The following is a 25,250-nucleotide window of genomic DNA, read 5'->3' on the forward strand; positions in this document are numbered from 1 at the left end:
ACTTTCTGTGCTTTTGCTTGTCTGCTGGTAAAATGAGGATAATGTCTGTCTCTCTCCTGCCTTATATGGATACTGTGAGGGTAAATTTAATTAGTCATGTAAAGTGGTTTTGCGTTCTGTATTCATGAGATCATTTAACAGATAGTATTTTATAGTGGTAACAATCAGAGGCCCTTTTATTTCAGTTTTTACTACAGAGGGAATTTAGATTTGAAAATAGGATATTCAACACTAGAATACAGGATATTAGGAAGGCTGGAGGGTTGTTTTCCTCTGGAGATCTTGGAATCTGTAGGATTCTTCCCTCTGGATTTGTTATACCTGTGATATAGGGAAGCTCGAGGTCCTTTCCAGTGGAGCCCTATAAAAATTCTGCCTCCATTCCTTCCAGGTCCCGTTAATATAGCAATATAGCAATGACTTGTTTAATGCCTCTTTCAGCTACTCTTTCTCTCCCAAGGCCAACTTGCATACTTTATGTCACCTGTTTCTAAGTTACAGACTCTGGAGGACAAGGTTCTTTTTTCTGCTTTTAGTGTTCCATGTCTGAATAGCAACATGTTGTAGATTGCAAAAATTACAAATGATTCTTAGGATTCGAAAGACAATCTTATTTACATTAAGAAAATCATTTTCGGGCTTCCCTGGTGGCACAGTGGTTAAGAATCCGCCTGCCAATGCAGAGGACACAGGTTTGAGCCCTGGTCCGGGAAGATCTCACACGCCGCAGAGCAACTAAGCCCATGCGCCACAAATACTGAGCCTGAGCTCTAGAGCCCATGAGCCACAGTTACTGAGCCCGTGTGCCACAACTACTGAAGCCCGCGTGCCTAGAGCCCACGCACTGCAACGAAGAGTAGCCTCCGCTTACCACAGCTAGAGAAAGCCCACAAGCCCAACACAACCAAAAATAAAAATAAATTTAAAAAAAAAAGAAAGAAAAAAAATCATTTTCAAGTTACAACAACACCTGAGGTTGAGTTGGCTTTTCCCTTGTCACTTTCCAGAGCCACCACCTGCTTGGGCAACTCAACATGTCCTTATTTTTTTTTACAAATGTTGGCACTTGACTCCCAAGTGTGATTAGATTACCTAAGAAATATTATATAGAACTGATGTGGGAGTTTAATTTTCCCCCGACTTATTTGATAACATTGTCCAACTCAGTGTCAGAAAACATTGTCCAACTCTCAGAACCCCAGTTACATCAGTTAGGATGAATTTTTAAGAGTAAAGTCTTAGATTGCAGTCAAACAGAAGAGGCTTGGAACATGTGACATTAAAGAGCTATGTTTGCTTTGCCAGTTGAGACATGTTTCTTTTTCTAGTTAAAGTAATGACTTAGGGGTTATTTTAAGGGCACTTTGGAGATCGTGTTGCAGGAATGTTAGAGAGTGAATTTTGAGTGTGATTTGCCCATTTGACCTTAATTCCAGTATCTGATTTTGGGGGAAAAAGAATCTGTCATTAATTGACTACCTGTGATCCTCACCTGAATTTTATTTCTTGAGCTGCCAAACCATATGTGGATGCTAGTGGCCAGTGGACCAAATGCGGCCCAGCTTCTTGTCACTGATCCATGTGAAGGTCAGTGAAACAATGCTGACTTTTGTGATTAAACTATAGCGACAACAGACACATTCTTTCCTACAAATCAGTGTCTCATCTATTTTTGATGTTTTGAGAAGATCATTCTAAAATAGACTACTAAAGATAGTCCACTTATTTTATTTCTTTCCTGACCTATTCACAGCAGATTGTGAAGGTTGGTGTGTGCTGGCCACTAAGAACTCACATTACAGTGAAGTGGGTTGTCAAAATGTGGGTCTGAAAATGAAGTTGGGAATCATTTTCCTCTAGTCTCAAGGTGGCTAAGTATTTTCTAATCTAATTTTTAGATGTAGAAATGAAATTCTTTAGATACTTCTAAAGTATATGATATTATAGGTATAAGATAACTTTGACAAATTTTATTTCTTTACTAAGATTTAATCATAACATTTCTGTCCTGTGTATCCAAAGAAAGCATTTGTTGGCTTGATGGTAAACACAGATTAAGTCCAGATTCCTCAGCCTTGTGCTCAAGGATAGTTAGGAATTGTAATTGTAACTGTATTGTAATTGTGTTCGGCTACAAGTAACACTGACACAAGGACCAGTGTCCTAAATTACTTGGATGGCCATTTAGGGTTAATATTATGACTTCCAGCTTTGCCTCTTTTCCATTTCAAGAGTCACCTCATGATCACAAAGTAGCTGCTGTAGTTCAGCCATGACTTCCATGTTCCAGGCAAGAAGACAGGAGCTACCTGTCAGCCACCTTTTTTTTTTAAACATCTTTATTAGAGTATAATTGCTTTACAATAGTGTGTTAGTTTCTGCTTTATAACATAGTGAATCAGCTATACATTTACATATATCCCCATATCTCCTCCCTCTTGCGTCTCTTTCCCACCCTTCCTATCCCACCCCTCTAGGAGGTCACAAAGCACCGAGCTGATTTCCCTGTGCTATGCAGCTGCTTCCCACTTGCTATCTGTTTTACATTTGGTAGTGTATGTAAGTCCATGCCACTCTCTCACTTCGTCCCAGCTTACCCTTCCCCCTCCCCATGTCCTCAAGTCCATTCTCTACGTCTGCGTCTTTATTCCTGTCCTGCCCCTAAGTTCTCCATAACCAATTTTTTTCTTTTTAGATTCCATATATATGTGTTAGCATATGGTATTTGTTTTTCTCTTTCCGACTTACTTCACTCTGTATGACAGACTCACCTTTTTAAGTAGCTTTTAAGTTCCAAAAGCCCCACCCAATAACTTCTGATTACATACAATTGACCAGAATTTAGTCTCTTGGCTACCCAAATATGTCAGGGAGGATAGGGAATGTAATTTTCCACTGCTGACTCATTATCCCCTCCAGAAAAAAAAAAAAAAAAGCCATTCTGTTTTCAAGAAGAAGGAGAAAATAGTACTAGTAAGCACCCAGCAGTTTCTGCCACCAGTGCTTTTTAAGACCTGCCTTAGCCCTGTCTTTTGCTGCCATCCACTGTTCTAAGCACTTTGTACTGTAGCTCCACCAGAGCCGTGGTGCTCCCTGAGAACTCCCTTCATTGTCCTTCCCCATCCTTTGCTCATAGTTTGAAAGGCTTTGTCTCCCATCCCAACTATCTCTGCCTCTTACCTCTAAGGCGTTGCTCAGATCACATTTCCTTTTTTTTTTTAACATCTTTATTGGAGTATAATTGCTTTACAGTGGTGTGTTAGTTTCTGCTTTATAACAAAGTGAATCAGTTATACATATGCATATATCCTCATATCTCTTCCCTCTTGCGTCTCCCTCCCTCCCACCCTCCCTATCCCACCCCTCTAGGTGGTCACAAACCACCGAGCTGATCTCCCTGTGCTATGCGGCTGCTTCCCACTAGCTGTCTATTTTACATTTGGTAGTGTATATAAGTCCATGCCACTCTCTCACTTTGTCACAGCCTACCCTTCCCCCTCCCCATATCTTTAAGTCCATTCTCTAGTAGGTCTGTGTCTTTATTCCCATCTTACCCCTAGGTTCTTCATGACCTTTTTTTTTTTTCTTAGATTCCATATGTATGTGTTAGCATACGGTATTTATTTTTCTCTTTCTGACTTACTTCACTCTGTATGACAGACTCTAGGTCCATCCACCTCACTATAAATAACTCAATTTCGTTTCTTTTTATAGCTGAGGAATATTCCGTTGTATATATGAGCCACATCTTCTTTATCCATTCATCTGTCGACGGACACTTAGGTTGCTTCCATGTCCTGACTATTGTAAATAGAGCTGCAATGAACATTTTGGTACATGACTCTTTTTGACTTCAGTCACAGTTATGATCTGCCCCTCCCCCCATCTTTTATCTCATCTCTCTATCATAGCCCTTGTTAGCTTTCAGCCAGTGTATTAAAGTTTCACAGTTAATTTTCAAATCCTCTGTGATTCCTTCATCACCCTCACTTGCCTAGCAGAATAATTGCGTGTATTAAATATTCAGTTCATGTTTATTGGACTGAACATCACATTGCAGACCTAATGCCAGCAAGATAATAGGAGATAGTCTTTTGTGCAACCGTTTTCAAAGGGTGTTCTTTTTGTAAGAGAAAAAAAATTGGTTACATCAGCATTGTGAGTATCCTATTCCATTTAATACCTGTTGGCTAATATATAGGTCGTTGGTTACTTCAGTGAATAGTCTGTTGGGTAGACGTGCAAACAGCAGTTTGTTTGAAAATACTGGCTCCCTAAACATGTAAGAAACATTAACAGCCTGGGTCTCTTGGAATGAGGGCATTTGATGTGCCCCAGATTGGGGCACTCCACTGAGAACAAACAATGAGAAAGGGAGGGTGACAATAAAAACCTTTGTTCCTGAAGAGCACCTGAAAGTACTATAAGTGGATGCTCTTCAAGCTGGTCAGTGGGTCAAAAGGCAACACAGCCTGAGCGCCTCACATTTGTTTCATAAATAAACTTTTTCATGATTTTTAGTGGTACTTTTTAAACTTCTTTTTCATGTTTTTGAGATGTTTTCAAGTTCCAATTATTTGGGGAGGTTATTACCTAGACTTGCATTTAATTATTTTGAGGTGTTTACTTTTTCTTTTTTAATAATTTATTTTATCCAAGTGTAGTTGATATACTACGTTTTCTTTTTAAATATGGCCCTTTGGATGCCTCTGTGATAACTTGATTCATTCAGGTTGTATTCATATATAATTGTTAGAATTTATGCAACATCTTTTTTTAAGATTAAAGAAATTTCTTTCTAACTTGCATTTCTTGGTGATTGGGCCTGGAAATTACATAAAAGGTGGTTTATTTCTGGGACTTGCTTTTAAAACTGCGTATAAACCATCTACCAGGTATATAACTGACTGAAGCATAATACTGGAAGGCCTTCCTAGGTAGTGCATTTCTTCTCACAGATCTGAACAGAATTGTTTCCTGTTGAATGTCATGCCGTATCTAAAATCAGATTTTTATGAATTTCCCCATTGCATTTCTCTACCATTTATACTCTGCTCACCCTTTCTCTCTGCAAACTTTTGCATTAAATACCTACCGAGCAGCAGTAAGGATTAATCATGGTACAGGGTCCAGTTGGGGTGACAAATATACAGGTAGGAAAGGCCTGAAAGTAAGACTGGCAAATAAAGCCTGTGGAGTGCCAGGCGAGGGAAGGGTTGGTGAGAGTTGAATGAGGAAATGTAGAAAACACCAAAAATAACATGCACATCAGCTTCACAGGAGTGTTAGAGTTTTGAAGGGAATGTTTGAGAATTGTCCGAAAATGGGAGCATCTCCCAGAATGGAGAAGAGCATGGGCTAATGTGAGAGGGACTGGAGAACACAGGGTCACTGTTGACCCCACTCCACCTGGTCCTCAAGACCTGTCTGCTCTTCACTCAGGGGTTACTGAAGCCCATCCCTTCCTGTCCCAAGAACAAATCATGCCTTCTGCATGTCAGTTAGACTCCAGTCTATCCCACGTATCATCACCATGCTCACGTTCCCAGAGTTTTTATTTTATCAGGTAATCCTCCTGATGATGATGAAGTTTTCATTTATAGATAAAGTATATAATCCTCAATCTGAAATTTAGGGAACATCATCGTCTGGTACCGCTCACCTATGATTGCCCACCTCTTACTCTTCCCCCAGCATTTGCCCATCTCTTTAGCTTGACAGGCCTCCCCAGTGTTCTCTAAATAAATGATGGCCTGTTTGGCTCTACAGTTCTCTATGCCTTGGGTGGTCCGCTCTCTTCTCTGTCTCCCCTGGCTTCAAGATCCAACTCAAGATCTCTCCTTCGAGGTTTTCTGTGCAACTCTGTATGGATATGCTTGTGTGATGATTTCTTCCCGAATTTCATATGTGCCACCAATTTTGCTCATACATACATATTGCCTTGAATTTAAAACATGATTGTTTTGTCTCTTCGTCTAGATTGTAAGCTCTGTGAGACCAATGACCACACTATACAATTACTTTTCATCTATTTTAGTATCTGGTGTAGCACGATACGTATATGTGGTGTAGAGTGATTTCTCAATCTGGCACCATCACGTTTTGGGCTGGATAATTTGTTTCTGTCAGGGGTTATCTGAGCATTGTAGGATGTTTAGCAGCCTCCCAGTATTCTACCCACTAGATGCCAGTAGCACCCTCTTCCCAGCGTGACAATAAAAAATGTCTCCATTTGTGCTAAATGCCCCATACGCAGCAAAAATACCCCCTGCTGAGAATCGCGGTATAAACGGAATAAATTCTAACCAGTATCTTGGTAGGAATTGGAGACTGTGAAAAGATTTGAGTGATGATGATTTATAGCATTTTGGGGTCTTGAAGGAAGACAGACTCAGTTGATGGAAGACAGGAAATGTAAAATAGAACTTTCTATTTTCTGTGATAGGCTGTAGGAAGTGTATTATAGATTGATGAGCAATTACGATGCAACTTAAGGTTAAGAATGGGCAAAATGACAGAAGTACTCTTAAGTTGAGGTTTCAAAACTATTTAGTTTTAGTTTTTAATTCATTTTGAACCATTTTATTCTTGGAAATACCATTTCCAATAAAATATTATTTAATGGGAAATTTATTTGGAGTTCATACTTAACCGGTATCTTTGGATTAAGAAGTATGTTTTGAAGCATATTTGAGAAAATGATTTTGAAAGTATGGGTGCAGGTTATTATAAAGGGATAACTATTGACAAACATCAGTTGTGTTTATGCATCGTTTTCCAATTTTTCTTCTATTTGGCTATTTGAGTATTGTCCTCAAGTTTAGCAAAATTTTCAGCCCCAAGTAATACACCACACACACACACACACACACACACACACACACAACACATGTGTGTGAGTCTGTAGTCTAGACAATGTTTACTGCTCCAGTACACAATGATATTGTATATTTCTATTACTCTATTGTAAGTTCTTAGTTTTTTCTTTTATTATAAAACTAGTACATGACGTAGATTCTACTTGGTTGACATGCTCCTGACCTAGAAATAATGCATGATATCCTTTTTTCACAGCTGTGTGCCAGCCACAGTGCAAACACGGTGAATGCATCGGACCAAACAAGTGCAAGTGTCATCCTGGATATGCCGGCAAAACCTGCAATCAAGGTAGGGAAACTGTGTGACACAAGTAAACAGTCACAAGCCCTCTCTACTCCTGCCTCATATAAAAATTTAAGTTCTCATGCAAACCACTTTTCTATAACTGTTGTCACCAAATATATGAGATGCCATTTTGCTGAAAGACAAAAATATAATAAGGGTAAATCTTTTAAAATCTGTTTAATCAGAGTGCAATTAAAATAATTTTATACTTTTATTCACTATTAATAATGAAAATGGATTTTGAAAAAGAGAATTGCAGCATCAGTAACCTTAGAAGCCTTACATTCTGCTTCTCCTTGTTCTTCCACTAACTAGTTGGGAAGCTTTGGCAAATTGATAGCCTCCTTGGATCTCTGTTAGATGAAAACACTTTAATACTCAGAGTCAGGTAGGAGGTTTGGCTTGAAATTTTGAGGTCCCTTCCAACTCTGAGCTCTTTGATCTTTGTGATTAAATTCCCTTCAACTGTTGACCAGTTTGTAATGTTCCTCTGAGAAGGATTTGGTTAACTTAGCAAGTTATTTTTAATTGGCGTCAGATGCTTATAAAAGCAAATCATTATTTAGCCCTCACAGTGCTTGGGTATTTTACATATATTATCTATTTTCATCACTACAATAGCATTAGGAGGTAGAGTGTTATTTATTATAATAAGCTATAAGTAATATTTCATTTTTCATTTGAAGAGACATCAGGGATATTCAGTGTCTTGTCCAAGTTCACAAAAGTAGTTGTTAAAAGATCTGCTGTGTCAACTTAGAGCAATTGTCTATGTAACTCCTGTTCTTTCTACCAGTGTAGTTTTGGATGAAGAAAACGTCATTGGAAATGTGATCCTCTGACGCATGCTGCATTACAAGGCTGACAAGACTTGTCTTTTTCATTAATTTCAACCGAAAACTTTCTACCATTAGGTGTTAAAAAGAAAAATACAGAAATAAAGAAAAGATAGGGTTAGATTTCACTAGAAAGATGCAAGGAAAGAAGAGTAAAATTTTTCACTTATTCCTTAAAGTAATATTCCCTAGCATTTTAAATTTTTATTTATTTATTTGGCTGCGTCGGGTCTTCGTTGCTGTGTGCAGCTTTCTCTAGTTGCAGCGAGCATGGGCTACTCTTTGTTGCGGTGCGCGGGCTTCTCATTGCAGTGGCTTCTCTTGTTGTGGAGCACGGGTTCTACGGCACGTGCGCTTCAGTAGTTGTGGCTCATGGGCTTAGTTGCTCCGTGGCATGTGGGATCTTCCCGGACCAGGCATCGAACCTGTGTCCCCTGCATTGGCAGGCGGATTCTTAACTACTGCACCACCAGGGAAGTCCTTTTCCTAGCATTTTAAATGTCAAATGAAAGGGTTATGTAGGGTCTAACTGTCCCATAGATACATAGTTGGCCTCACCTGATACAGAAATAATCTTGTTGAAATACTCTTATTCTTCAGTATCTGATACTCCTTTAAGTGTGTCATGTAAACTCATGATTTATAGACATAGTTTTCACAAGAATTAGGAACACTGAAATTTGAAAGTATATGTAATTGTTCCTGAACCAGATGAAATCCATGTTAGTAAAATGTGACGTGTCCAATGGTAGGACAAGCTGTTTATTCTCAAGTGTGTTCTTTAGTATCAGCTACTTGACTGATAGCTGATATTTTCCAAAGTTTCTTTTCTAATAATATATTTTTTAACTTGGAATTTACCTAACATACGTGGGTAGTATTTTCAAAATAAGTGGGGTTCTTATTATCTCAGTTCACTCTTTTAAAAACCCATTTGATTTTTCCTCTCCCGTGTAAGTTCTCAAGTAGCAGCATGTTCAGTTCTGATTACTGAGTTGTCAGTGTTCATCTGAGAGTGCCAGCATGCTGCTTTTTTTTAAGTGCTGCACGTAAACCATCAAAGGTTCCCTTAATATGTCAACACCATAAAACTTCGTTGTCCTGATGCCAGGAATGTATACATAGAAGACTTATTAAAAGCAGCCACTGTTGAGATTGCAGAGAAATTCATTTACATTTATTTGCAGGAACTACCTCAACTTTAATGTGCTTCAGACACTAAAACTATCGTTGGAACATGGATCCATCTCTGGGTATCTCTTATTTTCAGAAAACCAGTTTGCCATGTACTTTACCCTGCAATACATACCCATTTCTCTTAAGAAAAATATAATATACTGAGTTGAAATCTTGCCTCCCAAAACTAAATATAGTTAGGGGGAGGAGGATTTTATTAGTGGCAAAATGGGATTTGACACCTGTAAAAATAGTGCTGCCACTGAAGATGTAATTTCAGGTTCAGTCTTGAATATAAAATTCCAGTCCATAGTAAACCTATGTGTTTTAATCATCTCTTTCTTTTCCTTCCTTACCATAAAAGCAATTGTGGCAAGTTCTTGATGGGAAGGTTTATGTTCTTTGAGAGCAGGAACCCTTTGTGGGGTCCCTCTGATTTCTAGGTTCCCGAAAACTTTTATCAAAATGATTTGCAGATGATAAGTGCACATTAAATATTTGCTTAGTGACTGTTTCATATAATGGCTTTTGGTCCTGAACACTATAGGAATGGGAAAGAATTCCATGGAGTTGTCTGGTATAGCTCCTTAGTCTCTGAATCGTGGACTATCTGTCAGAGTGAGAGAGGCAGCCAGGAGTGAGCCAGGTAAGTGGGAGAGCTGTCCAGAGACCCCCAGAAACATTATTAGAGCAAATTGTCTGTATCTGCTATATAACAAATTAACTTAGACAGTTTTTTATTCAGACCATACATTTTAATAAAATGGAAAACATGCCTCAGAGATATGGGAAGTCAAATATGTTTCTTTTTTTTTTTTTTTAAGCACAGAGGTTTTGGCGGCGGTGTTGTTTGTTTGTTTTGGGTTTTTTTGTTTGTTTGTTATTTTTTGGCAGGGCCACGAGGCACATGGGATCTTAGTTCCCCGTCTAGGGATCAAACCTGTGCCCCCTGCAGTGGAAGCGTGGAGTCTTAACCAATGGACAGTCAGGGAAGTCCCTAGTTTCTTTTTTCTTGAGGAGAGAAATGTTAAGAAGAGGTATACTTGAAATAGTTAATTTCCACAGAACTGGAAATTAACATTTGATTAAAAGTAGGTTTTGGTGTAAGGCAAAAAATATATCCGCTAAAAATTGTGTTGCGAGCTGTGTGCTTTAGGAGCTCACCCCCTGGGAACTTGCTTGGATGAGTGAACAGCTTGAGCAGATGAGTGCTTTCAGAGCTGCCTGGGGAGCAGCAGGCATAGCAGGGCAGGCCCACTGTGGAACGGGCTTAAGTTAGCAGACTTGTTACAAGATTAGTGTGAATCTGCTGATGGTGACTTTTGCTTGCCTCTGAGTTATTCTCCGGATTTGCCATAGCCAGATCATGTATCAAATCATGGCCTTGGACTGACCATATTCTGTAAGGCACAAGGTACCTTTCGTGGTAGATGAAATTCTAACCTGAACCCTGGCAAGATTTGGTTTTTCCCACCTTACTTTCTCTGGTAATCTTTTTTTAAATAAATTTATTTATTTTATTTATTTTTATTTTTGGCTGCTTTGGGCCTTCGTCGCTGTACGCGGGCTTTCCCTGGTTGCGGCGAGCCGGGGCTACTCTTCATTGCGGTGCTCAGGCTTCTCATTTCAGTGGCTTCTCTTATTGCGGAGCACGGGCTCTAGGGGCGTGGGCTTCAGTAGTTGTGGCTCGTGAGCTCTAGAGCACAGGCTCAGTAGTTGTGGTGCACAGGCTTAGTTGCTCCGCGGCATGTAGGATCTTCCCAGGCCAGGGCTCAAACCCATGTCCTCTGCACTGGCAGGCAGATTCTTAACCACTGCGCCACCAGGGAAGCCCTCTGGTAATTTTAATTCATTCAGATTTCCCCCCTCCTTGAGTCTCTGTACCCATACAAATCTCCTCAGCTAAAAAGGGATACTATTATAGATAATAATCTTTTTCATAACTTTCCCATTAGAGAATAATTTGGGGTATGTAATATACCATATCATTGCATATTTTCAGGAATGAAAGATGTTCTTTTGAATTTACAGCATGCTTTATAATAATTTCAGAAGAAATAATTTATAAATATCAATTATTAATGTTTTGACATGGTTTATGTTTCACGTGTTGAATTCCTTACCCCAAGGAAAGAATCGGTATCTTATAGCACAGAACCAGACGGTAAACTTTGGTGAGCTAGTTAAGCCTCAGTTGATTGCTTTCCTTAGCACAATAGTCGAAGTGCTTTAACCCTAATATTAAGGGAGTTTCTTAAGGCCTTAGTGTTTGAATGATATGTGGTTTCAACCCCAGGAACCAATGTTCATTTAATTTGGAAGTTTACTGGCTGTTAATAATACGAAGTCTTGAAACAGGATGGGATTACCTCTTTGACTCTACTTTGGGTCTCACCCATCTTATAATATTTTGGTTGGGTAATAATGGCCACAGTTACCATTTTTTGCAGAAAGCATCTTATGTATATTCTTCTCTTTTTTTTCCAGCTCCAGATATCTCAGTCCTATCCGTCTTTGCATGGGGTGTCTTATGTATATTCTAATTAAATGTGACCTAAATGTGACATAGTTCTTACACTTGAATTAAAACATCCATGATCTATTGTGTTATTTATTTAAATGAGATCTTTACGCAAATCATAAATTTATGCATAATTCTGGAGTGTTTTAAACTATTGGACAACACAATAATATAGGAAAAGATTTTAAATTGGTCCTATAAGACCTAGGTGTACCTAAACAGAGCAGGTTGATAATAATCCGTTTTTACATAATCTGTTGTTTTGAGTTTTCTGTCTGTGTTGATGACTAAAATCATCTTTTGAAAAAGGACCATCTCCTTTCTGGTGCTTAAAAAAATCGATATGAGGATGTACGTGGATGTTAACTTATAATGTTTGTGTGTTCTTGGGACACAAAATAGCAGTGATAAATTTTAAGGAACAGAAATTAAAATTAAAAAAGAGAAACCAGAAGAACTAGAAACTAATTTTTGTAAAGTATCTAAAGCATTCTTTTTGAACTCCACCAACTTTATGTAATTGTTTAATATACACTTATAAAGATTTTTAGGGCTAAAAATGACATCAGTTCAAAGTTGACTCTTATTACCTTCTTCCTGGTGTGAAGACGAACACTTGTACCCAACTCCTCTTGACCAAGGCAGTGAACAGCCTCTTTCACAACCCCTGGATCATCAAGCCACAAGTTTACCTTCAAGGGGTGAGCGTGCATTATCTCAGGTGGTCTGCTCCTCCCACCTGCACGGCTTCCTGCAGTGCTGTCACTTCTTGCCAATGTTCTGAAGACTCACCCCCGGAGTACCTAGTCCTCCACATTCCTGAGCATGTGAAGCAAGTAGCAGGAATTGGTGCTGATTCTCTGTGCTCTACAGCGCCCGGAGCCTCCACTGTCCTTTCCCTGCCTCAAGTATCCGTTGCTTTTCTTCTTCTTCTCTGGGTTTCAAAATGTTTTCTAAAAAATCAGATAACAAAATAACTTTTGTTTTCCTGTGTAGGTGAAGTCAGGAATTCCAAAGCACCTGAGATTGGGGTTTTGATGACTTTCGCTAAATAGATTTTAGAAGCGCTCAAGTCCTCTTCCCCATGACCACATTTGGGGTGTAGAGTTTTTAGGTCACTTGGAAATCAAACCATACATTAGCTTCCTTCTTTTGGTGAACATTTTGTGATACTAGAAAGCCTGAGTTCTGGTTCTAGCACGGCGCTGAAGTAGCTCAATGATTGAGAGCAAGTCTTAGCAAAACAGTTCGTAATAGAAGGAGAGTAACCCCTGCTCTCTTCACCTACAGGACTGGTGTGACAATAGAAACACCAAAAGTATTAATGTCATTAGGCTGGAAGATTTTGTAGAAAAATTAGGTGGCAGTATGACTCTACAGTATTTCTAAAAGACTTTATTCCTCACTCACTCATACATTTAGGAACTTAGAATGACTGAATTAAACTCATTTAAATTATCAATTACTGTTTCTGCTCATAGGGAGCTTGATGCATTTGGATCAAGAAATTAGGGCAATGAGATGAATTTCAGAATCATTGAAATTTTTTTTTCTTTTAAAAAAATTTTTTATGGAAGTATATAATTAAAAATTTAAAGAGTAAAAGTTATGGCAGTTGACATATTGAGATCTGTTTGCCTGTGGCCTCCACTTGAGTCAGATAAAATGTAGAAGCTTAGACTTCTGAGACATTGCACAGTTTAAGCCTCAAAGGGAAAAAAAATGGTCCAAATTACATTGAATGAATGAAAGATTATTTTCCTTAAAAATCCATTGGGCTATCATACTCAATTAATCTCTTCCAGATTTTCAAGCACTTTTCAGTGTCTGCATGCTAATAAAATTTCTGATCCTTTTTTCTTCCTGAAGTGTAATTATAATGCTGCGCAGCTTGCATTTTTTGTTCTGAACCAGCCCCTTCCCCTTCTCCCCCAACCCAAGCTCCTGAATTCACCAACTTGCTAAAATATACTCCTGACTGGAATAGATGCTCTTTAAGAATTGTATATACAACAATTTAAGCATTTGAATATAAGTGGTTTAATTGTAAAGTTCTGTCCTTGATGTAAGATAGGTACATGATAGAATTCATTAGTTTTGTTTGTTTGTTTGTTTGCGGTACACAGGCCTCTCACTGTTGTGGCCTCTCCCGTTGCGGAGCACAGGCTCCGGACGCGCAGGCTCAGCGGCCATGGCTCATGGGCACAGCCGCTCCGCGGCGTGTGGGATCCTCCCGGACCAGGGCATGAACCTGTGTCCCCTGCATCGGCAGGTGGACTCTCAACCACTGCGCCACCAGGGAAGCCCGAATTCATTAGTTTTTTATCATAGATTTTCCTTATAGGGTATGTTACATCACAAACTTCTAGAAAAAAGAGCAAGATTTAAGTAAATTTAAAATAAAGACACTGAAGTTTTCTTCCTACATTCTCTTATCAACTTTTAAGATTGATTTGAGAAAGTGAGATCAAGAGTAATTGTTCTCTACATTTTGCTTATTATTATAGGAGCATTTACTATAAATTGGAAGTGTCATTTTTGAATTTCTGCCTTAATCTGATAGTAATAAAACTGTCACTAGGTCTATAATCCAAGACATTTTGGAAGCAGCAAGTATTAACTCAATTTTATAAGGCATTTGGTCAGTAAGAAAATAAGGTATAATAATCATAGACTAGAAACCCTGAATATTGAGGAAAAAGTTCATCACCAGGACACCAGATGCTTTTAATCTTTTGAAGCTTCCTGCTTTAGCAAAGTTCTGATATTTGGTAAAAATTGATCATTGTTGACTATTATGGAATCCTATTTCATCGTTTCTGCAGTGGTTTTGTAAGGGTCAGTGGGAAGTTTTTAGGAGACACATGCGTGTGGTCAGTGGCAATGGTAGCAGTCACGGGGGACCTCGACAGCAGCCAGCTAACTATTAGGGAGTGTCATCCAGCCCGTCACCGACTGTTAGAGTGCAGCTTTCTCAAATTGCTTTCAGCCTATCTGGATACTTACGTGTCAGTTTATTAATAGTAAAATAGCCAGCAAGCATCTCTACATTTGCCCACTGAATGCTGCCTGTTTATTTCCTTTTCCATATTATTTCATAGGTGATTCTCAGGTTGGTTTGGGTCTTTTTATTGGAATTATGACATCTTATCGATTTTACATTTCCTTTCAGTTTCATGATTCTTAACCCCAAAGTGCTTTTGCTTATGGGAAGGGAAAGATAAATTTGGATTGAAGACCACCAGCAACCCCAGTCTGGATCATAAAGACTCTCATAGCCATCCTAAGGGGCCCTTTATCAGCCAAGACTGGAGTGGCCTCAGCTTTAGTTCATGGCCATAGCGTCTGAAGAAATTTCCATCGGCGTAAATACACCTTGTATGTGAGCTGCCTGGAGCTATAAATATCTAACCAGTTCCCATCAGGAACACACGGAAGTTTCTGGGGCTTGTTAAGAATAAACTTAAGGGTTCTTAATTGACACATTTTATATCCATCAGTATCCTACCCTTGAGGTATAGGATTCAGTCTTACTCTGTTATTTGTTGTACTCTTCTGTTATATTTCTACTTAAGTACAAAAGAATATTTAAAACACAAAGCCTTTCTCTAACAATATATTCGGATTTAAATACTGTTTACTATAATGTCAATCAGGGATTTTTCAAAGCCAGATGTGCATCTGCAGGGACATATTAGGCATGATAATTAACTCCTCTTAGAACATGAGAAAAGATTCCCTGACTCTAATTTTTAATAAATATTAAAATACAAGGTAGAAGAATATGAGAAGTGAAGTGAATACCCTTGACTGGGCAAGAGAGTATGACGTTTAAAATTAAAGAAGGCATAGGAGATGATGAAGGCGTCTGGTTTATTTATGTAACCTCCGCAGGCTTCACCCACTTGCAGATCTGCTTACAGTTGTGTTAAGGTTAGAAAAAAGGCCAAGTTGGCAAGATTTAAATTTGGTTAGATTTGAAAACAACTTGCAACTAGATATATCCTTATTTCTGATTTGACGATATGGATTAGTAGATAATTAAATTATGCTAATCAGGTACTTATGCTGGCAGTGCAGACAAAATAAACATGTCATTTCTTCTTAATGAAGTCTATATTTTGGACATTACTGTTCCAGTATATATTTGTCATTATGAGATTTATTTTCACTTGAGGCAGTGTTCAACTTGAGTTGGAAAATTCTCAAGTGAAGTTTATTTACTCACTTCATATTGATATTTAAACCAATAAACCTGAAATACATAATGATAATCTATTATATATTATCCACTAGTATTTCTTTATGCCCTTCCTAACTGCAGAATGAATGAAACTATGATGTTGGAGGGTCTTTTTTTTTTTTTTTAAGTTTGTTTTGTGACTCAAATGCTTTAGTAAAGTAGGAGACTGACATTTCTTCTTTAATCTGAGATCAATATACACTTTATAAGATTGAACAAGAGGAACCTCAGTATTGATCACTCTAATTCAATGAGCTTCTATCCTCTGAAAAAAGAGCTTTTCTTTGGGAAGGTCAAAGCAGTCTAGTGTTAAAAATCCGTGTACTTTCTGTAAACTAAGATAGGCTCACACAGTATGTTCTTTAAACAGAGACAGGAAGAAATTGAAATAGGAAGATCACATTGTCAGGAGTGAATCTAGTAGTATCACCCAGATATTTTGAGGTTCTGGAGTCAGAAAGATGGTTTGTGCTCTGCTCTTTCTAGGGATGATAAGCCACGTGTCTGTGAGGGGAATCTTCCCAACTGTCCTTTGTAAACAGAGATCACATGCACTACATTACTTAAGCTTCAGAAATTCACACGGCCTTCCATTATTATAAGGCTTTCGGTCACCTCTGATAGGAAACTCCTGGTGGCCCCCAGTGTAACCAGCATTAAAACGAAGACACTGTGAACAGACTCTATCTCTTACGTAAATGGCTGGTTACTATAGCTTGACTGACTCTTCTTCTTCATTCTTCGGAATAGAGAAGCATTTTCAGTGGTTTGCTTTAATGTTGAGGCTTTGTCAAATTTCTGCTTCAACCCCATTCTTTTCAGATTTAAACGAGTGTGGCCTGAAGCCGCGGCCCTGCAAGCACAGGTGCATGAACACTTACGGCAGCTACAAGTGCTACTGTCTCAACGGATACATGCTTATGCCGGATGGATCCTGCTCAAGTATGTCAAGAATCTTAACTGCTCTGGGCTTGACTTCATGCTGTGCTCTGGGAGTGTGTGAAAAGTGGCCTCCTAGCCCTCCTCCTAAACAGGATGTGAGCACGTGTTTGTATGTGTGCCTAAGGAATGGAAAATCAAAATAAGAGTTGCCCACTGTAGATGTCTAACATTCTTTTGTCAGGGCTGCCAATGTTAAATTGATTCGGAAATGGTCTTTAGAACAAGACTCACAAAACGAATGTATTTTCTAACGTTTTTCCTAGCACTTTTCTGCTTGTCTTCTATCTGGGCATAGAACTATTCCATGTAGAAAAAGAACGTTGGTGACCATTTGAGGGCTGTTGTGCTCTTGGTAAGGATGGACACTAAATTATTTGCTGGTAGAGAATCCATCCAGCCTGGTGATTGAGTATAAACCGTCCATAAGTACCTCCTCACTTCATTTTTTTTTTTTTTTTTTGCGGTACACGGGCCTCTCACTGTTGTGGCCTCTCCCGTTGTGGAGCACAGGCTCTGGACGCGCAGGCTCAGCGGCCACGGCTCACGGGCCCAGCCGCTCCGCGGCATGTGGGATCTTCCCGGACCGGGGCACGAACCCGTGTCCGCTGCATCGGCAGGCGGACTCTCAACCACTGCGCCGCCAGGGAAGCCCCTCACTTCATTTTTACATTTCTTTATAGTAGTCTGAAGACTAAGTTTTTTTCTTAAAAAAAAAAACCTACTTCAAATTAAAAAAAATGATTATAATAACATAAAGGTAGATTTCATCTGTGTCTTTGTAAGAAAGAAATGGATGGTGTTTCCTACTATCATTCTGATGTGTTTATAAAACAGACAATGGCCTGAAATTCTCTGCAGGCTGAACATTGAATTGAGATTGTGGTTCTATGATATCCAACAATTGATGACTTGATTTTTAATTTTACTGAACTGTCAGTTAAATTGGTTAATTATCAATCAGTTAATTATCAGTTGTCTCTCTCTAACTGGGTTGCATTTTATAAAATAAAAAAGGTTAGCTGATTTTATTTATCATTGCATATTTAGCATGGAACTTTTTGCAGTAAGGTGAGTTCATGTTTATTAACATGTGGCAGTGATGCTAGAATCCTCTAACATTGTACAACTCAGTGGGAAATCTGCTGTGCCTGGAGAAGTTTAATGGATGGTTGAGACAGTTACTTGGATGCCTTAGTTAAGACCAGCACTTAACATGAGTAATCTGGAAAAATACCTCAATGCTCCAATTTCCTTGGCCACTGGAAAAGCTTCCAGATAATCTCTCTGAGATAAAGTTTTACATTTGTCTGCTATTTCTTCAAATACATTAAAGGTCTTCCCCAGATGCTAACAGAGCTGGTTCCCTTCTTAATTATCCGAGGGAAGAAGGTCTTTGTGTTCTTCCTCCTATTTTTGACTTTCTTTAGACTGTTGGAGAACTAAGCCCTTTTCATCTGCATTGTTGATTCAGTGTCACTGATTTCAGGACAAGTAGAAAACATAGTTATATTAGGTACAGAGTATGCCCTCTGCCTCTCTCGGACAGTCACTGTCTTTCCAGGTGCCCTGACGTGCTCCATGGCAAACTGTCAGTATGGCTGTGATGTTGTCAAAGGACAAATTCGGTGCCAGTGCCCCTCTCCTGGCCTACGGCTGGCTCCTGATGGGAGGACCTGTGTGGGTGAGTTGTAAAATCAAGCATCTCTATCAGCAGTCTCTCTAGGGTAAGGAAGAAAGTGAAATGTGATGGCAGGAAGGAAAAAGGGCAGTTACTTAACATCAGGTAATTAGCTATCCTTTAGACAATATCAGATGTCTCAGAAGGGGACCTCTATCTGTGAAAAGACCGTGGAAACTTTGTTTCCAAAAAAAAATGAGGGACAGGAGGAAGCTTCAGGCAGAGGAAACCACACGTGCAAAGGCATCGAAGTTTAGAGGGAGCATAATATTCAGGGAACAAGAAGAGCTCAGTATTTCTAGGACGTAAGAGGCAATGAGTATTGAAGCTGAGCTGGTAGACAGGGCTAGACTGTATGTATTGCACTAAAGGGTTAGTTTTTTTTTTTTCCCCCTGTAAATTAGGAAGGCAGTAAAAGATTGTGGTTAAGAGTCTGGGCTTTGATTTTAAACCTGGCTCTGCTATAGACTTGATATGTAACCTTAGGTAAGAGGCTTCCTTTCTTGGAGCTTCAGTCTTCTCATCTTTAAAATGGGAGTAATGTCCTTGTGAGGATTGAATGAGATCATGAACGCAAAGAGCTTAGCACGGTACCTCACATGTAGTAAGCATGGAATGAATGGAGGTATTTAGGGGCTCAAGAGATATTTACTGAGTACTTTCTATATACCAGGCACTGTGCTAAGTGCTAGGATATAGAGTAATGGACAAAGCAGACAAGATTTCAATCCTCTGGAAGAGGCAGAAAAGAAAGAAATATTCAGTAAAATTACAAACAATGCCAAGTGTTAATATGAATAACTAAGGGAGTAAAAAACAAAAAGGATCTATTTTAGAAAATAATGGTCAAGGAAAGCCCTGAAGTTAGACATGGACCATTGGCCACATGAAGAATCAGCCAAGCTGGTGAAAACGTTGCAGAGCACTGCAGTGAAAGAGAGGTTGGTCTGTTTGAGGTTCTGAAAGAAAGAAAACCATATCCTTAAGTACAGAGTATGGGGTGGGGGGTGGCTTGAGATACAGCCAGTGAGATGGGTGAGGACTGTTCATTACAAGGTCGTCAAAGACGTGATGAGGAATGAGGAATGAATTCAGAAAGCAAGTAGAAACAGTTGAGAGTTTTGAGCATGGGAACAATCCCTTCTTATGTCTTAATAAAATCATTTGTTGACAGTGGAGTGGGAATGCTTTGGAGAGGCTAAGATTGGCAGGGAAAAGGCCAGTTTGGAGGCTCTTGGAATAGTCTATCCTGGGAAATGGTGGCTTGGGCTAGGGTAAAGGCAGTGGGTGAAGAGCAGAGTAAATGAGTTCAAAGAATTTGTCAGAGGTAGAATCAGCTGAGGTTAAGGGAAATATGGTTGTCAAGGATGACTCATGTTTCTAGTTGAAGCAACTGGTGGGGGATACAGGTGCAGTGCATGCTGAGATACGGTACAACAGGGGGACGGCTTGGCTTAGAAGGATGAGTTGAAATTTGGAGATATGGGATTTATGTTGCCTGTCAGGGCAACCAGCTGGATAACATTTATGATGAGCCACTACGTGCGCACAACCATTTGCAGATAGTAGTGTATTTTAAAAGCTCCTCCATCTGAACGTGCTGTTGCCCTTCCTAAGACGCATTGGCTTATGTTTCTAGACATTGATGAATGTGCTACTGGAAGAGCCTCCTGCCCTAGATACAGGCAGTGTGTCAACACTTTTGGGAGTTACATCTGCAAATGTCATAAAGGCTTCGACCTCATGTACATTGGAGGCAAATACCAATGTCACGGTAATGAACCCGCCCTTGCTTTGTGTTGTTTTTTCCTGTGGAGCGGAAAGGTCTCTTAATTATGGTGATGACTGGGATGTCAAGGGCAGGGGAGGGTACTGGCATTAAATTAAACAAACAGAAGTGAAACTCAAACACTAGCAGTTCTGGGTGCACGCTACTTTATTTCTTCTCTTTATCTGCCAATTTTACGTGAACCTTCACATTGCAAAAAAAAATTTTATTTGAAACTGTGTATTTTTGGTGTAATCATATTTATCATAAAATAATCATATTTATTTTATGTGTAATCATATTTATCTCCCAAATAAACCTCTTCTTTTCCTACTTCCTGATGCAGATATAGATGAATGCTCCCTTGGTCAGTATCAATGCAGCACCTTTGCTCGATGTTACAACGTACACGGGTCCTACAAGTGTAAATGTAAAGACGGATACCAGGGCGATGGACTGAATTGTGTTTGTGAGTCATGCTTGTCTCCCAGCTCTAAATTCCAGCAGGAAGTACAAGATTACACAAAGGCCATTACTAGGAAAGATAGGGAACAAGATTAATTATCAAACGAATATCACTTTTCATATCTAGTAATACTAGTCCGTGATTTCCACAAACAATAAAATCACTTGCTCAGTAATTTTTAAAAATTAAAGACTCAGTAATACATTCTAATCTTAAAAGCATTCAGTTCCTTGACTAAACTCTCTCAGTAGCTTCTCAGCTGGTACGAAATTATAGAGCCCTCCTTGAGAATTTGATTTTAAATGTATGTTTGTCATTAACATTAGATTATAATGGTGGGATAATCTGAATATATTCTTTCCTCTGTTTTATGCCTCCAATTCTGCTCTTAAAAAATCATTTCCATATTTATTTTCTCTACGTTCAGAACTGTTTTGCTTTTTAAATTTTATAAGCTCTATTTGTAGTATGGCTATGTATGTCAGTAGATAAACATTAAAAAAGTACCCTCCAAGATGAAAGTTTCACAAACCAAAGGCCACAATTTAGCATACATTTCATGCAACGATAGATCATTTTTTAAATTTCTGGAGTAAAATATTTACTGAAAATCATGGGGCATAAAACCATGAGGATTAAAGGAGTTTTGAAGGGTCATGTAGTTATACTCCCAGTCTGGAATATATGCTTACAAGAAGATTAAATATTAATTCCTTTCGGTGAATACAATCAAGGACAGAGTTTCCACAGGTGATCTTGGTGACCTCTGAAATTTTTTTTTAGAAAGCAATTGTATAAATTAGTAAAGGGGAAGGAAAACCAAATATAAAACAGTGAGTAGAACATTTAATGTAAATGTATTTGTGTGAATTTGATTTATATAAAGTGTGGAAGAGAAAACTATTAGTCTTCAGACAATTCTAAACATGATTTTATAATATACACATACCATGGAGACACTTAACATAGACTCTAAATATACATTTCTCATATTTTAAAATTTTAAAATATCTCTGCATTTAAAAATCTAATTGATTCTTCTCTCTTTCCACTTTACAAATACTTAAAACATTTTATGTTTCAGATGATACATTTCATTACAGAAAAACAATATAATTTTTGTGTATATCCACCAAATAGATATATGTGTGTATGAATATATATGTGTATATATTACATATACACACACATACTAATTTTTTTTGGAAAACAGCCTGACTTAACAGTAGGGGAATATTCTCAATGTGAAAAGTAAACCAGTTGGCATGAGGTATTTTGATGTGTTTGTTTTTTGCAATTTGATATTTTACTTCTTAAGGTGAGAGGGTTGTACACTAATTTAAATACATTTACTGTTTTAGATATTCCAAAAGTCATGATTGAACCTTCAGGTCCAATTCATGTACCAAAGGAAAATGGTACCATTTCAAGGGGCGATGGAGGACACAGTAATTGGATCCCTGATGTCAGAAGTACTAGGTGGCCTCTGAAGACACCCTATGTACCTGCTGTCATTACCAGCAGGCCCACCTCTGAGCCAACAGCAAGACCTGCCCTGAAGCCAGCGCCACAGCCTGCCCCACCCACAGAACTCAGAACACCTCCACCAGCAGCAGCCCCAGGAGGACCAACCACCAGCCTGACAAGTGTAGCACCAGTTGCCACTGTGTCTCCAAGAAGGATTACAGTTGACAACAGGATACAGACAGAGCCTCAGAAACCCCGAGGAGATGTGTTCAGTGAGTCATAAACGTTACCACATTTTTTTGAGGGTTTTTTTCCCAGTTTTATTGAGATGTAATTGACATACAGCACCGTATACGTTTGAGTACAGCATAGTGGTTTGGCTTGTCCGTATCATGAAATGATTACCACAGTATGTTTAGTTAACATCCATCATTTCACGTAGATACAAAATAGAAGAAAAAGGAAAACACATTTTTTTCTTTGGGTTGGGAACTCTTAGGACTTACTGTCTTAACAACTTCCATATAAGTTATACAGCAGGTATAACTATAGTCGTTGTTGTATATATTGTTGTATGCTACATCCCTGGTACTAGTGTATCTTATAACTGGATTTGTACCTTTTGACCACCTTCATCCTGTTTTCCCTTCCCACCTCTAGTAACCACAAATCTGATCCCTTTTTCTATGGGTTTGTTTTCTTTTAACAGTCCACATATAAGTGAGGTCATGTACAGTATTTGCCTTTCTCTGTCAGATTTATTTCACTTAGCATTCTATCCTCAAGGTCCATCCATGTTGTCTCAGATGGCAGGATCTTCTCATTGTTACGGCTCACTAATATTACACTGTAGATATGTTTATATATACCACAATTTCTTCATTCATCTGTCAGTGGACACTTCGGTTGTTTCCATGTCTTGGCTATTGTAAATAATGCTGTGAACGAAGAGGTGCAGATATCTCTTACGCATAGTGTTTTTATTTCCTTTGGATATATTCCCAGAACTACGATTGCTGGATCATATGGTAGTTCTGTTTTCAGTGTTTTGTGGAACCTCCATACTGTTTTCCATAGTGGCTGCACCGGCTTAAAATCCCACCAACAGCGCATCAGGGTTCCCTTATCTCCACACCCTCACCCACTTGTTATCTCTTGTCCTTTTGGTAAACAGCCATTCTAACAGGTATGAGGTGATATCTCATTGTGGTTTTGATTTGCATTCCCTAATAATTAATGATGCTGAGCATCTTTTCATGTATCTGCTGGCCATTTAGTATATCTTCTTTGGACAAATGCCTGTTCAGGTCCTTTGCCCACTTTTTAACTGGATTATTGGATTTTTTGCTATTAAGTGGTATGAGTTCCCTATATATTTTAGATGTTAACCCCTTGCCAGATACATGATTGGCAAACATTTTTTCCCATTCCATAGGTTGTCTTTTCGTTTTGTTGATGGTTTCTTTTGCTGTGCAGAAGCTTTTTAGTTTGACGTCATTCCACTTATGATTTTATTGCTTGTACTTTAGGTGTCATATCAAAAAATCATTGCCAAGACCCATGTCAAGGAGCTTTCTTCCTACGTTTTCTTCTAGGAGTTTTGTGGTTCCAGGTCTTATGTTCAAGTCTTTAATTCATTTCGAGCTAATTTTTGTGAGTCGTGTAAGTTTAGGGTCTAGATTCATTCTTTTGCATGTGGCTATCCAATTTTTCCAGCACCATGTATGAAGAGACTGAATTTTCTCCCTTGAGTATTCTTGGCTCCCTTGTCAAATATTATTTGACCGCATGTGCTTAGGTTTATTTCTGGGCTCTTGATTTTGTTCCATTTGTCTATGTGTCTGTTTTTATGCCAGTACAATACTCTTTGATGACTATATCTTTTTAGTATAGCTTGAAATCAGGAAGTGTGATGCCTACCACTTTGTTCTTCTTTCTCAGGATTGCTTTGGCTATTTGGGGTCTTTTGTGTTAGCACATTTTTAATAAGCTTTTTATGATGGCATTTCAACCACAGGCCATGGCTTGAATAAGAATAAAACTCATAGATACAAAGTGTAAGTTATATATCCCTATTGTGAAATATTGTAAAGAGCTATATAGAAGCCAGTCAGTTGGGCAAATAAGAATGTGAATAGAAATGGAAGGAGTATCACAAAGTTATATAGTAGATCACAGCTTCTATCCAGTATGAGAATTCTAACATATTCATATTTACTTGAAAACTCTTAGAGATGGGGAGCTTAATGTAGCACGTGCCATGTAACTTTTAATCTGAGTGTTCATTCATTCAATCAGTAAACATTTTTAGTGTGTTTTAGAATGCCAGGCCCTATATTAGGCATTGGGCTTACAAAGGTAAAACAGAAAACCTTATAGTCTGGTGGAAAAGACAGTTGCCCCGAAGATAACTGTGGTACTGTGTTAGTGGGAGAGATTTGTGTGGGACATTATGGGGGTAGAGAGAAAGGGTGCCTAACCCATCTTTGGCCAGGGACAGTTTGGGGAGTGGGGAGGCTTCTTGAGTGAAATGGGGCAAAGGGGATGAAAAAAGGGAGGCATTATAGTTCACGGGGACCACACAACAGAGGCACAAGTGTAGGAAGCAGCACAGCATGTGCAATAAACTGCCAACAAACTGGCAGTTTGAGCCAAGGATTGATGAGAAAAACTGGACAGCTACCCCTTGTATTTACTGTAAGCTGGTGGTTAAATCTAAACTGGAGCTAGGTTGGATTTAAAGATTCCAGATTTTTAATGGGTGACTGGGTACCACCAATGGTGATAGAGGCTATAGGTAAAGGAGAAGTTCTGAAGGAGGAAGAGGTTGTTCCCTTATTACCAGAACAAAATTTGTAATTTTTCGACCTCTTTCTGAGCCTTTTAATGTGTTCTCTTTTTAAAAGTTTCTCTTGCTTCCCATTATTCCTCTCTATACCAACACACATACGAATTAAAAATAACATTGAAGGGCTTCCCTGGTGGTGCA

General features: G+C 38.8%; 1 protein-coding gene across 5 annotated transcripts in view; it reads left to right on the forward strand.

Moving 5' to 3' along the window:
• NPNT (nephronectin) overlaps positions 1-25,250 on the forward strand; it is a 74,429-nt gene that overhangs the window by 24,477 nt on the left and 24,702 nt on the right. For 3 of the 5 annotated variants that reach the window (XM_060148552.1, XM_060148553.1, XM_060148551.1), the window contains 6 exons: positions 7,075-7,167; positions 16,763-16,882; positions 18,444-18,563; positions 20,200-20,334; positions 20,675-20,797; positions 22,156-22,533. In XM_060148552.1, the coding sequence (XP_060004535.1) occupies positions 7,075-7,167; positions 16,763-16,882; positions 18,444-18,563; positions 20,200-20,334; positions 20,675-20,797; positions 22,156-22,533 (969 nt within the window). Of the gene's footprint in view, positions 1-7,074; positions 7,168-12,305; positions 12,399-16,762; positions 16,883-18,443; positions 18,564-20,199; positions 20,335-20,674; positions 20,798-22,155; positions 22,534-25,250 lie in introns of all 5 variants that reach the window. The other 2 variants (XM_060148549.1, XM_060148550.1) reach the window with 1 other exon arrangement.

The sequence above is a fragment of the Lagenorhynchus albirostris genome, chromosome 4, assembly GCF_949774975.1.
Source record: "Lagenorhynchus albirostris chromosome 4, mLagAlb1.1, whole genome shotgun sequence".
NCBI lineage: Eukaryota > Metazoa > Chordata > Mammalia > Artiodactyla > Delphinidae > Lagenorhynchus > Lagenorhynchus albirostris.